Here is a 14,865-nt window from a genome sequence, read left to right as displayed (position 1 = left end):
GGTGACACATCGTTTGTACGTGGGAAGTTAGATTTGTCTTTGTATAGATCTGGCTTTTGGTGTGTCAGGAGCTTTTCTGTTTCATAACTTGTGTGGGGAGAAGACAAAGCAGAGTCCCCTGACTGCTGCACAGTGCAGTTCAAGTGCCTGCTTCTTTAGTCAGAAGATGGATTACTCAGCAACTTCAGGGTATTGCTTACCTTGATCTTCAGAGCTGGGGAAACAATAATAATTTTTCCACTTGCTTCCATGTGTTTTGGAATTCCAGTTATTTTACTAAAAGCAGTTGTTTGTTTTTTTTTCTTGGAACAACTCTGCATTACTATCTGTGACACATACGTGACAGAGGTAGTCAAGCTCTTCCTAGATCTGGAGGCTAACAGAGAGAAGGATGAGAAAATAAGGGCTTGCTCTGCCAGGTTGAGGCTTGGTGCAAGCATTGTGGCCGAAACACCAGAGTAAGGAAAACTTCTGGTACCTGAACGGAGGGTGTATCATGGGGCAACTGAAGTGGCATTCTGCTTAAAACACAACTGTGTCATTAGACTGCTAATAACTTGGAGACAATTAACTCTTAAGTAATTTGAATAGTTCATTATAGGCTGCTCAACTGGCTTTTCCTTAGGGGTTTTTAAGTCAGGGATAAATGGGGGGTGGGGGGGGTGGGGGGGAAATCAGACTGTCAGACATTCTATTTAATGGTGAAACCAGGCTGGCAAAAGCAGTAACTGCTGTCAGTTTTTCAGATGAGGTAAGTTCAGGTAAAATATTCCAGTTACATTTGCATGTTAAATGATCGTACACTTGAAGCAGGGAGCGAAGGTATCTTTTTAGCATCACTTAATGTCTTTAAATGGTAATTTATCCTGTGTTTTAATTACACTTGAACTAACTGTGTTTAGTTGCAGCACCCCATGCTGATGGTAGAAACTTGTTATTGGCAGATGAGGGAGTTGGTTGTGACGGTGCAGATTTTTTTGTGTGTGTTGTGTTCAATTTGTCCTGAGAAATCTGTGATGAGAAACATCATCTCCTTATTCCTTGCTTTTGCTAGTGTTCAGAGGCAATACCCAACTTGACCATATTAGTATTAGAAACTGGTTTTGGGAACCTAATACTGGTTGGACCGATGTTTTTGATGATGCAGACTTCACAAGAATCAAATAATTAAGTTCTAAACTGACAGCACTTACATTTACAACTTCAAAGAAACTCAGTATGTTAATCTCTACAGATGAAGCATATGCCTTTCTTGTGCTTCCTGGCACAACATTTTACTGAACTTCAGGGATGGGATGTTGTGATTCAAAGCACCTACAGTCATAAACCCAAGTTCCTTCTATGAATAATAGAGAGAAGCAAGTTGTTTTTCAGGGCAGTGAAGGGCAGCTTCAGTGCCTGAAGTTGAGCAGTGGGAATAATATTTTGTCTGTAAGATTTGTGAACCTCTAGTCTCCTGGTTTCATTGTGAAGGGGTTAATCCCAACCGTTGTAGAACACACTTGAATATTTCTAGAGCTTCTGTTCACGTGGAGAAAATATTTTGCAATTATCAAACATCCTGCTCAATTTGCATTTTCTTTTTTCAAAGAAAATGTTCATTTTTGCGTGCTATGATGAAAAAGTGTGTCACCAACGTAGTAATTTTTTGATAGGTTCATTTCTGATTAGTGTTACTTTAAAGATTTGATTTATTGATGGCAAAATTCAGTTAAAGATTATTTATGTCAGTCATTCTGAAATATTCTGTGCAAACTTAAAACTCTCAAGTGCTGAAAGCATTTTACCTGCTATTCATTGTGGCAACTAAATCTTCTGATTAAATATAAAACCACTTTCCCATCTATCATTGATTGTTGTTGAGAATGGTCCTTTGCTCAATCTGAAAACATTCAAGGTCAGTTTGGATGAAATTCTGAGCAACCTGATCTGGTTGGAGATGTCCCTGCTCCCTGCAGGGGGGCTGGACTAGGTGACCTTTAAAGGTCCCTTCCAACCCAAACTACTCTATGATTCTAATCTGAAAATTAGTATAAAATTTTCAGGTAGGATCTTGTGTCAGTTTGCAATTATCTCATTCCATGCTCGCTAAATTTGGTGGCTTACGTGTTGGATCAGTTTCTTGTGCCTTTTCCTAAATGATCTTTAAGCATTTGTTGCAATTACCATGATACTCAAGTATATTTCAGCTTGAGCATGTCAGTGTCTCTTATATGTCAACAAAATAAATTAAATTAAAATGAATGAAGCAACAAATTGGAATAAGGATTTGAGATGCACCAAATTAATGTCTTCACCTGTTTCCTTTTCTTCTTGGAAAAAGCACTTTGGATACTGCAGAAAATGTGTGTTGAAAGATTAGGCCCCAAAAAGGGGAAATTGCTAGTGTGGAAGGAATCTCATTTGGCTGTTTTAATACGAATGAAAAGCTTAATTTGCAAATTGAAATTATTTATGCATCACCATCAGACTTCTGCGTATCCAAGGAAGAGAGAAAATGTGCTGTTTCAAGCTTTGTTGACCTGAGCTTTGGTTGAGAAATAGAGGATTTTGTAGTTACTCTTCAGCTTTGTCGGCTTTTTAATAAGGATAAATTTATAGCGAAGGAAGTGAGAAGGGGGCTAAAACTGACCTTTATAAAGGCTTTTCTGGTCCAGTGTCAGGAAAACGATCAAGGTGGAACTATGTGTTATGAAGAGCTGAACTTCCAAGTTTGAACTTCCAAGGTACTTGAGCCTTTGCTCAATGAACTTTAGGTCTTGATTATTAATGCTGGGGGACAAATCGTCACCTTGTTCTTTGTTGCATGGTTTCTGGCGCCAGTTCCAAGTTAGTGCTACTAGAAACTGTTGCAAGGTACCTTAAAAATACCCACAGAATTCACCCCTCCAGTCCCAGCATGGGTACTATACCAAAATGATGTGCTTAATGGTAAATCTATTTATGTGGGAGAGCACAGATTTTTTTTACTTGAGGGAGAAACATGAAGCATGTGGTAACTTTCTTCCCTTTCTGAAAAGTGGTTAAGGAATAAAGCATTTTGTGTAAATGTGCTCAGTATTACTGAACTACTGGTACATAGATTTTAATTTCCCTTCATCCCCTTAAATGATTTAAAAGAAAAATGAGCCTTATATAACAACTGGTATATTTGTATTGAGAAAATGTTTATGACTTCTGATTGACTTCTGAAGTATTATGTACAATAACAATGCCTACTCAAGATAAAAAGCAGCTTTCTAGTGGAAAGAATTGGTGACTGGATTTATTGTTGACCAGGACAGTATTTTGCTCCTTTTTCACAACTTTGTACTTGAATTTTGTGCATTGTTTAGAACACTTATTGAGTGACACCCTGCAGATCTTCTTGGCCTGGTTCAAAGGGAAAAATGATATTCCTTGTAGGATTGTGTATGGAAAGACAATGGGTACGTAGGCCCAGAAGCTCAGCTGTGTCACATGCTAGCAGGGTATGTTTTAACTTAGTCTCTGATACGAGCTGATCAGGCACACACAAATCTTTGCCAGTAGTGGCCACACTCATATGTTGCATACTTTTGCTTCTGAGTTTAGTAATCTTAGAAACTTTATGTGCTTGCAAAAGACCAACCACGATGCCTTTGTTATGGTAAAGGTGGTCTACCTCTGCGGTTATGAAGGAAAGACTAACAAAATAAGTTTGAAATAGGGAGAAGTGATCCAATTCATGGGATTATTGCTTGTAATTTAAAAAATCCAATCTAATACCTCATTACTTTCCATTGTAGTGTGCATCTCTAATTTGTCAGATGCTGTTCTGAATATTTTGTGAAGTGATTTGTTATCTTGGTGACAAGATCTGTCCTTCTTCTTTGATCATACATGCTCTTATAGTACATCGTGTTGAATACTTGCATTCTTAAAGATAGTTTTAATTTTTTGGGGTAAACTAATTCTAAAATCCCAGTCTTTCTGTTAAGATTTAACTAACAGTGCAGGATAAAAAAAATAATTCTTAGACGCTTGATTTGTAATAGCATAGAGATGTACACCTGTGTGCTATTTATGTGTGAAGACTGGAGCTTACAGTGCTACTTAACCTCCTGCTGTGATGAAATACCAGTATGTCAAAAATATACTTGAATCTTCTTGTCCTTCTAGTATGTATTTTAATAGGAGGCTCCTGTTCTCCCTCTGAAGCTACTCGATAGCTTGAATTTTAGTGGAAGACAAGAGGGAGAAGTGACCAAAGGCCTGGCAGAATAACCTATCAATTTGCTCTCTTAAGGCTTCACATGAAAGCTTCAGGTTGAGAAGCTGTCTGAATCCCTCCTGTCAGAATCTTACGAATACCTCTCATCAACTGGCATAGACCATGCAAGAGCTCGTCCTAGGTTAACCACTGACACTCCACTGGAAATGGTAGCCAAATAGAAAATTAACTGCTACTTGTAAGAGCAGTTTTTTGCATTTCAGGAGCTGTTGGTGGTGGCTGTAGGAAGTGATGCGGTAGGGACGGTATGGGGTTTTCACCTGGGTTTGCAGTGTGGCACTGTAGAGCCATAACTGCAGATACTCATTCTGTATGGGGAAATGGGATAAGAGCTTTTCCTTGTCTCTGGACTTAAATCTTACACCTGCGAATGAATGACTGAAATAAAAGGTTTATAGGGAAGCTACTGTGCTATCTACTGTATGTCCTTGGAGGTTGAATATGTCTGTTAAGGCACCAACTGCCTACAAAATATGTCACTACTCTTCTTTCTCAGAGATTTTTACTGAACAAACTGTACTGTTGTTGGATTTTAGTGAGCCTTGAGCATGCATCTGAACCAGTGTAAGCTATGTGCAGTAGTTGTACTGTTACAGATTGTTAGCTTGATTGATTTTCCTACTTCTAAGTGATTGCATAGGAATTTCACATTCAGAGTAATTCATGAGTGCTTTAAGAATAAATAACTCTGTGGGCTTGTGATGCTGTGAGCACAGCCATGTATGCAGCAAGTGTCAGTTGCTGTCAAGGCTGGATGTCAGACAAGAAATACTAGAATCGGTACATGCATATAGGCATGAAACAAAGAAGAAAACCACTGAGGCAGCAGAAGGAGGTTTGGTGAGTTTGGAAGGTCTTCCATAGTTGCTGGCTGTGTTTTTGGATGGCTGTCAAATTTTGTTTATTTTAATAGTACAATTTTCTGCAAAACCGCAAGAGAGCAGCTCATTTCCTTCTTTGCCATCAGAAGTCTCTACTTTGAGGGTGGTAACCTACCTATTATGATCGGGAGTCATACCTATTGAGTGCAGTCCAGGCACTGAAATACTGTGATCGTGCAGCCACACTTGATAAAGATGTGAAGGAAGGTGCTAAATCATAACGTATGGCTCAGCATACAAATCATGTGTTGTTTTCTTTGCTAGTGGAGTTTGAAGTTAAGGTTATAGGAATTTTGCTTTTCTAGATACTTAACTTTAAAACTGAGAAAAGTGCTGCTGGGTGGTACAGTTGTGATGCTAAACTTCATTGTGTGACAGGAATTGTAATGCATAAGGAATAGCTGTTCAACAGGACACTGAAAACTAGTATTTGAAATGTGTATTAAGAAGTGATCTCTTTTTTTTAATAAAGCAGAAGTGCATACTCTTGAGGGGTTTTTTTTGTTTTTTGTTTTTTTGAAAGTCTTAATTCTGAACATAATTCTCTGAACTGCTTCTAATGTTTAACCTGTGTGGGTTGAAATACCTTTGTAGTGAGGAAAAACTATGGTGCTAAGTGCATGATCAGCAATGGAAAAAAGAACACCTGTGTTTCACAGGTCCTGAAACCTTTCTTTGAGCTGATACAGTGGTACAATTATTGAAGTTTATTTTCTGTAACAAATAACAACCCAGATCTTACTAAAGACCTCTTTCAGCTTCTTTGTGGTTCTGTGAAGTGTTGAGCTGCTTTAACAGGAGCCAGTGAAAGATGTGAACGTTCAGAAGAATTACACAGTATTTTTCCATGGAATTTAGATATTGTTGTTCAAGGCAAATGCTAAGGCTTTGGGAGGTGGTTTTTTTTCCAGGGTTGAGAGGATAGGTATAAAAATAAGTGACTCAGTGTACTTCAAAATACAGGTGAGGAAAACACTTTAAGGGAAGTGTTGGTATACAGGGGGCCTGGCTTGGATATCTTTTCTTTCTTCCAGCTTGAACATATAGTTCTTCATTCAGTGTCTGTTTTGCCAGGTTATGGGTTAAACTGCCGATATGTCCACTAGTGTTACTTGTGCTCATGGAGCTGGCTTGTGGTAAGGGATCCTTTTAAATACTTTACAACAGCGTCTAGTATGTATATTCAGCAAGTAAGATCATGGATGTTCTGTACCAGTTGCCAGGACTTCTAAATATTAACACTGGGCTTTTTCGTTTTCCAGACAGTTTTCTTGATGTTCAGTTCATATCTTATTTTCAGAGCGATAGATGATTGATACCGAAAGCTTTTTCCTCTTTCTGTACTTCATACTTCCCACCACCATCCTACTCCTCACTCTCCAGAATGTTTCTCAATCTCATTTTTTGTTGTGTTTCAGGGAATACCTTGGAAAGCAGTTGCAGTCAGAACAACCTCAAACAGCCACCGCACGGAGCTAAACCCTTCCGACAGTTGATGCTTATAACTGCAGTACATTTGTCTTTAAATTAATATCAACAAAACACTGAAATTACATGTACTTTGCCTGCTACTAGCGCATAAACTTTCCAGCTTTCCTCCAGTGTTGTTGGCTTATTAAAAATTTGTTTGTTCAACTAGTTCTGATGATTATGCCTAATAGCTTCCTGTTGTATTCTGAATGTATATGAGGAAATGTGGCTAATATATTGTGTTTGTTTTATGTATTTATTCTCATAATAAAGAATGTTACTAAAGGATATTCCTTCTATGTTATAATTAGCCTAGAAAAATTGTTTTTCTTCTTTTAGTGGGTTATCAGTGTTGTCACTTTCTGAGAAAAGAAAGTAGTCCCTATATGTCTCCAGAAAAATTAATAAAGCTTTGACTTGGTGTTCTGTAGGAAACGCAGTAGCCTGATAAATGTTGATTATTGGTACTAAAACATATACCAAGTCTCAAAACAGTGTTCAAATTGTATATAAAAGCAAATGTATGGGGTTTTTGTGGGTGGGGTACTTCTGTCTTGTCAGAGACTACGTTAAAAAATTTGGGCATGAGAAGAGGAAAACAAACACTCCTCTAATGAAAATTGATAGGCTTAAGATTATTAGTCAAGCTGTATAACACCAGTGTTAAGGCTGTAGATCAGAGATCAAGTTGGGTTTTTTTGGTTTCTTTTTTTAATAACATGCGCAATAACTGATGAACTTGGACTTTCATGGAGTGTTTTTATTATTGAAAATACTTGTAAATGTTAGGGTTTTGATGTCATTCTAAAACCTATTGTATTTCCTTTACATTAAGCCAAATAATTTGGCTATCAGTCTTTTCTGTGATTTGTAGCTCCTGGTAGTAAAAAAGATGTAAGCATCAATAAATCAAAGATAACATTGGATTGGTATGTGAAAACAGTCTTGTTGCATATTTAGGAGCTTGGCTCTAAGCACTTGCAACACTAAGCAGTTAATATTCTTGTGACTCATTTTTAGAATGAAAAAGCTGAGAGAATATGGCTTATTCTCTTCAGTAGGCTTGTGTGGTGCAAGTTTCTGAGGAAGCTTAGGGTATTTTGTCATCAACTAAAAAAACAAATTGGGGAAAACTTTTCTTACTCAGTCTGGATTTTCATCACATCAAACTAAAATTTGACTGCTGTTGCAATGGAGAGAGAAGACTTTCAGGGAAAGAAAATTTGTGATGATTTCTTGATCTACTTAATTAAAATTGAATTGTGGAGATTAATGGCTATTGCTGACTTCTGCATATAGGAGATACAGGCTTTGATATTGAAGTGAGTAACATGAGGATAGAAAGTGAAGCTTGAAAAGAATTAAATGGACTTTAGCTGAGAGTTACCTGAATGGATCTTACCTCAGCACTGCGTGTTCCCACAGTGATGAGGGATACTGATGGTGTGGAAAACTGTTGGGAGAACAAGGGTGCACCTACACAGCCATTTTTATCTTGGGTCAGTTGAATGCTCTTGAAATAAATCTGAGTCTTCCCTGCTTTTCATGCTTCAATTTGCATCACATGATGGTGTCAGTGCATGAATGGAGTTCTTCTGTGATAAAGGTAAACTGCAGGATGTACATCCCATGTGTCTTGGCTACGTGGCAAGTGTTCAGTCCACCAGACCAGGTAGGATATTGTTTGAAGTATGGCCCTTTGAAATGCACACAGAGTGAAAGCTGGATTTGTAGCAACAAGTGTCTTGCTCTGCAAGTCAGATAGTCATGTCACACTTCTTGCTATACCATAGCCGAAGACTTATCTTGAAGGTGGTGTAACCATAGGACCAACCTTTTACAGCCGTAATGTTAGGCACAAGAACCACAACAAGGCATTAATGGGGAAGAAATGTAGCCCCATCTTCAAAACGAGAAGTTTGTGGTGTTTCCTTATCTGAAGGGAACACTGAAGCACTGCTTGGTAAGGGGATTTGGGTTTGAGTTTTATGACTAAGACAATGAATGCTACTGATGACAACCCCTCCTGTTTTTTGAGAGCTAGAAACAACCAAGCTATTCATAACATAAAGCAAAGTTTCTTACAGAGGTTGTCCTGAAACATCTACATATTGTGTTCACGTATTATACAAATAAACTCTCCTCTGTTGCTTTGCTGGTATTATCCTGTGCATATTTTAATTCTTCATTGTGCGGTCTGTTTCCAAGCTACACGATACCTGGCGTTCTACTCCATTTAATCAGAAATCAGTTGGAAACAGAAGGTGGTATGTGTGCAGTATTGATACTCCAGTGCCTGTGAAACCTGAAAGCCATGAGATTTCCAGCCCCTGATGGTACCATTCAGGTGACTCAAGGAGTTCATGCCAACAGTTGTATAGTAAGAAACCTGGAAACTCAAGCGGCTGGGGTTATGAAGGATCTTTCTTTGCAGCCAGTAATTTGGACTGTGAAGTTGCCAGAGCCGAGATTTCTGCAGGAGTCAAAGTGCTCACCATGTCCTAAGGGTCCTGGGCAATCTTGGCATAGCAGGGTGCTGCAGACTGGTTTCCAGCAGAATTCACAGGTTCTCCATCTCCCATCCCGTGGCAGGCAGGGCTATACCTGTGGGCACTGGAAGGCCTTGGATCCGTGGCCCAAAGAGAGAAAATGGGGCAGAGCTGTCCTAGAGCTTTTAATCTTGGCAGCTGGGAAAACATGACCAAAAGATTTCATTGAATTTCAACCAATTCATAAAACTTTCTGCTGCAACTGTTTTTTATCTGTCAGGTTAGAATTAGCTTTAACACTTGCTACTGAGCACTGCTTTTACTATTCACCTGTTTGTGTTAGCTCACATGCTCAACCTCATTCTCCCAAAATCTGGCATGGGGCAGGTAGACAGATGCCATGGTGGCAGTTTGAACGCCTTAGGGCTGTGTGGTGGCAGCCTGGGTAGAGCTCAGTGTTAGGAAGAGAAGCGTGTGCCAGCAGCTTGCTTCCTTCCCTCTGGTGATGCAATTTTAGAGATGATCTGAGATTAGCTGCCATGGACCAAATGACTAACTTGCTTCTGAAACTAGGAGATAGTTACCTTCCTCCAAATCAGGGTAATCAGTCTTCTATCTGTGAAGAGAACATTGATTTATCATTTTTCCTAATTTTTGTTTTCACTTTTATGTTGCATCAAAGAATAAATGGAGTTTAATTGTCCTATAATGAAAGTAATAGAGTCTTTGAAATCTTTATAGGCTGACTTTAAAGTTTTGCATTTGAGGTTTCTTTTGCTTTTCATGATACATCTGCTTAAATGATTTTTCTCTAAACGGTCTCAGTCTGAAATATAAATAGAAACAAATTTGAGTAAGTTTGCAAGATAAGCAGCAACTGTAAAAATAATTTAAACCTGTCACAACTCAATGCAGGAGGGATGGAGGGGAAACGTGAGGAAAAACAGTACTGCCATCTGGAACTAAGGCAGGAAAATGCTTTAATCCTATGCTTAGTGCATGTTTATTCCCACAAGCCATTTAAGATCGTAACGCCTGCAGCTGGATGAAGAGGAGACCTGATCTTGGTTTCACCCAGTGTGAGCTACTCTGCTAGAAACAAACCAGGGCTGAGCAGGAGATGAGCTGCCTGGGCCCTGGATGTACCACACTGCATCAAACCTCTCTTCAGTATCTCATCAGAACTGCAGAAATGTCTTTGTGCACCTGCGTGAACAGATGAAGATTGTCAACAATTTCTAATACTCAGACCTGCTGTGTCAATCTTTTTTTTTTTTTTTTTGGTGAATATGACATGCTAGTTTTAGCCCAGTGAGTGACAAGGGGTCAGAAGGAATCCTGTTGACTCATCTCTGTAAGGAACCTTTTTGTTTTGTCTTTTGGCAGCTTCTGCAGAGTAGTTGTGAGTTGTCTTTCGAACCACATGCTGCGTCAGCGTTGAGGACAGAGCTAGTGCTTGCATGATGACCAGATATGTTACTAACTTGATTATACTCACTTTCTCCGAGACTCCAAAATGATTAGTCAAAAAATCTGAACTGCTGTTGAAATTTTCAAATGGCTGAAGGTATTATCGTTCCAATACCACAGACAGCAGCAACCTTGCTTACAAATGTTAGGTGTAGCAATTTGGGAGTTACCTGGGAACTCTTCTTACCTTGGGATGTGCATATTTCATCAGTACAGCCAGTTCTGAGATGCATCAGACATTGCTGAACACAAATGATGTGCTAAAAACTGTTAATATCCTTTATATAAGAAAATTTTGCATGACTTGCCCCTTGGCTTTACTGCTGCTTGTAAGCTAAGTTACTGTACAGTAAGGAGCCTAATAAAAAACAGAAATTAAATCATGGCTGACTTCTGCAGAGTGTCTTGTTTCTGTTACTTGTTTGTATCCAAGAAGACTTCTGTGCTATGGGAACGTAATTTTTCTTGGGGAGAAAACTTAAAAAGCAAAAAAATCCCTCTTCATATGAAAGTGGGCAGTGGGACAATTTTATTTTATTTTATCTTTTTTTTTCAACCTGATAATCATAGAATCATAGAATGGTTAGGGTTGGAAGGGACCTTCAAAGATCTTCTAGTCCAACCCCCCTGCAAGGAGCAGGGACATCCCCGACTAGATCACGTTGCTCAGAGCACAATTTGTTCCTCTGCATGAAAACTAAATCTGCAGAAGGGGGCAATTAAGTTTTTCATGAGTCATTCTTTGATGCTATGATGTGCATATTCATGATAAAATGTTTTTAAGACTCTTCCATTACTTTGCCTTGTCTGGTTACTGTGTAGAGACAAAACTGTCAAGCTGAAAATTTAAGTAACTTTTTCAGTGTCGTCATAAAACTATTTTAAAAAGGCTGCACAGATCCAGCTTTGCCAAAAAATGGGCGAAGAAATTGGATAGCTGATTGTGGCGATGACAGTTAAAACCTATTGATTTGGAAATCACAGAGCTGCTACAGTACCAGATTAATTTGTAGCAAGAAAACAGGATGAATTGTAGACTTGAAGGTCATAATTCTCTGGATAACTTCCATGAAAAGAAGTGTGCAAAACAAGCCTATTCTGTCAGGTTCAGGTGGCTAAAATACAGCTTTGGATTGTGAGTCTGTCAATGTGGGGATCACAGTTGATAGTTGGGTTGTCGACAAACACAAGACAAGATACTTTGGTCATCAGTTAAAAAGATAAAATAATTTTGATATAAAATACTGAGTAGAAAAATAACTTTTCAAAATGTTATCTTTTTTGCTTTCAAGACTTTTCAGTGTTGCAACTTTCTTTTTTTTTTTTTTTTTTTTTTCTTTTTTTTCCTCTAGGAGATCACAGGGTATTTTAATCTCAAAGCATTTACAAAAAAATCACTTTGTGTGTGACTTCCCCAGCTGGCACACTTGAACTGAGCTGGTCCTTTGCTATCCCAATGTATGGGCATGAGCCCACTGGTGAGATACTGAAATCCATCTTGGATGTCTTCAACTAGTGAAGTCCTCTTACAGGAAAAATTCTTAATGCGAAGTGCACAAATTGTACCTTCTGTTGTATTTCTGAATGTCATTCCTCTCTTAGTGTGCCAGTTCTTAGTGCCATCTAGTTCTTTCTGTATTTTATTCTAATATCTTTTAAAATTAGTTGTACTTCCTAATTTAACTAAATACATCATGGTAGTGTGTCAAGGAGGTGATGGATCAAACCTAGAATAAGGGAGATGTTTTAGAAAAAAAAACAGTTATCTTTCTCTGGTAAAAAAGAGTAATTTTTGCCTCTTCTTTCTTGTTGTATTTTCCCTGTTTTCTTTATGCATTCCAGTTCAAATTCTGTCCAATACTATTTCTGAATGAAGAATCAGATGTTGGAAAGCTACGATTCTGAAGAGCATATTCTTGAAGACCTTTTTCTTTTCCATGTAGTGCTTGTAACAGAAGTATTTTATAGTCACTCTGGTCATATCTCACAAGATCCAGGCTCTGCAGTATCAGCAGCACGACACTTGGAAATTAATTTGTTTGCCTTGGACTCCATATCCTACCAGAAATCAGTAATGTATTCTCAATTTAAAATAAAATTCTGAAATAAAGTAATAAAAAAAAATACAAAGGTAACTTTTTTTTTCCTCATCAGTGCCCTTTCTACCCTTAATCAGTAACAGTGAAGTGTAAACTACTTCGGGAGAAACACTCAGAACTGAACTCTGTTGCAGCTTGGTGATGCTAATGACTTGTGCAAAAGCCCTTTACACCTTAGGCTTTGTCGAAACAAACGGCTCTGCACCATCTACTCCTGCCTCTGCTCAGCATCTCAAGCTGTATTTCATTCAAAACGCTTGTGGTGCGACATCTCTAGCTGTTTGCTTCTCCCTTGTGCCCAATCTGTATTCCATAGAAGTAACTGAATTGGGGATGTCTGACAGGTAAATGGCTTCCAAAAAAGATTGGTAAATGGAGGATGATGGACCTGTTAGAGTCCACAGGAGGCCACAAAGATGATCAGACGGCTGGAGCATCTCCTATGAGGACAGGCTGAGAGAGTTGGGGGGCTGTTCAACCTGGAGAAGAGAAGGCTCAGGAGAGATGTCACAGCGGCCTTCCAGTACCTAAAGGGGACCTGCAGGAAAGACAGGGAGAAACTCTTCAGTAGGGCCTGTTGTGATAGGATGAGGGGTAATAGTTTTAAAATAGAGGGCGGTAGATTCAGACTGACTATAAGGACAAGATTTTTTTGAGTGAGGGTGGTAGAACACTGGAACAGGCTGCCCAGAGAGGTGGTGGATGCCCCATCCCTGGAGACATTCAAGGCCAGGTTGGACAGGGCTCTGAGCAACCTGATCTGGTTGGGGATGTCCCTGCTCCTTGCAGGGGGGTTGGACTAGATGATCTTTAAAGGTCCCTTCCAACGCTAACCATTCCATGATTTCTCAAGCCGCACTTCAGCTGTCAACAGCTTGCATGGCCTTGTCTGAGCTGTAAAAGAATTTATACAGCTACCACATTGCTTACCTTGGAAGAAACCAACAAAGAAAACCCCTTGAGAAGCTGTGCTGAGGCTTCAGCGTAGTGTGCGTGCAGCAGTTGTTTCACTGTTCTCCCGAATGTGGCTAACCCTGCTTCCATGCTGTGTCTTCATTCAGATGCTGATGACTAGGGCAGCGAAGAACTGCTCGCTGTTCCCACTTAAACTTTCTGGCTTTCTGGGAGGCTGGCAAAGCAGCCGAAGGGGTTGCGTGGCTTGTGCTGAATATATTTCATTGCTGCCAGCTTGTTGCCTGCTGTCCTTTTTCTCTCTGCCATCATGACCACAGGAAAACCTGCTCCCTCTGAGGCATAAACACCAGGCAAGGCAGGAGAGACAGTATTTCATCTCGGTGTAGTTAGGGCTAAAGAGCCCCATGCAGCTTTTCCAGGGGTGAGAGTTGTTTGTACTTCCTTTAAAGCTGCTTTTTAAAAATCTCTATTACTTTTATCTTTTCTATTATGTGAAGCTGTTAGAAGTTGTAGACAAAACATGTCATTTTATGAAGTGGTAGGCAAGCTATTTCCTCCCTGAAGTGCCTGGGGAGCAAGTGAAATAGAGACAGACTTGATCAAATGATGCTTCTGAGAATTATCCAAGGGGCTGACAATAGCCTTGCAGCTTTTTCTACCTTTAGGCTGATGCGTGCACCATGCCCGAGAGGGCATCATTAATCCAGGTGAGGTCAGGACGAACGGGTTGGGCTGTGCAGGTAAAAATATCCGGCAGCAAAGATTCTTGCAAATAAAGAATGCTGCTGTGCTTCCACAGCCTGGCTGGGTAGCTGCGGCAGGGAGACAGGAGGCTGAAGGGGCCTCAGGAACAACGTGGGTCCATGCGATGTTGAGGTTTGGACACTGGGAGGTGGTACTGGGGGGGAACATGCAGCTCTCTCTAGCTTCTGCCTGGATTGCTGTTTCAGTAATTTCATCTGTCCTAAGCTGCAACATCCTGGCTGAATTTCTGGTATTGGTCTTTGACAAGTTAATTGATGCCTTATATACCTGAAGCAGTATGCATAATAATTTCTGTTTTATTTTCAGAGGAGATGACCAAAGGCTAAACCCTTAATATTTTCATGAACTTCTCTGGGCTTCTAGAAACGCTGTTGCCAGACCAGGTAGCAAATCATCTGTCCATTTAAAACACCTTTTGGCTATCGTATTTTGAATACAAGAATTGCCATGATAGGCGTTTACAACAGGGTCTGCATAAAGCATCTCGAAGTGTTTGGGAATTTGCTTATGGTAAACATTACTTT

The 14,865-nt window shown here is 39.5% G+C and overlaps 1 protein-coding gene across 3 annotated transcripts in view; it reads left to right on the top strand.

Moving 5' to 3' along the window:
* Positions 1–8,764, top strand: part of ATP6V1H (ATPase H+ transporting V1 subunit H) — a 46,793-nt gene extending 38,029 nt beyond the window's left edge. For all 3 annotated transcript variants that reach the window (XM_086740808.1, XM_086740807.1, XM_086740809.1), the window contains one exon: positions 6,552–8,764. In XM_086740808.1, the coding sequence (XP_086596934.1) occupies positions 6,552–6,612 (61 nt within the window). In that variant the 3' untranslated portion in view covers positions 6,613–8,764. The remainder of the gene's footprint in view (positions 1–6,551) is intronic.
* The last annotated feature ends 6,101 nt before the right edge of the window (positions 8,765–14,865 follow it).

The sequence above is a fragment of the Chlamydotis macqueenii genome, chromosome 2, assembly GCF_036417535.1.
Source record: "Chlamydotis macqueenii isolate bChlMac1 chromosome 2, bChlMac1.mat, whole genome shotgun sequence".
In the NCBI taxonomy this organism is placed as follows: domain Eukaryota; kingdom Metazoa; phylum Chordata; class Aves; order Otidiformes; family Otididae; genus Chlamydotis; species Chlamydotis macqueenii.
This window is presented reverse-complemented; position numbering and strand designations above follow the sequence as displayed.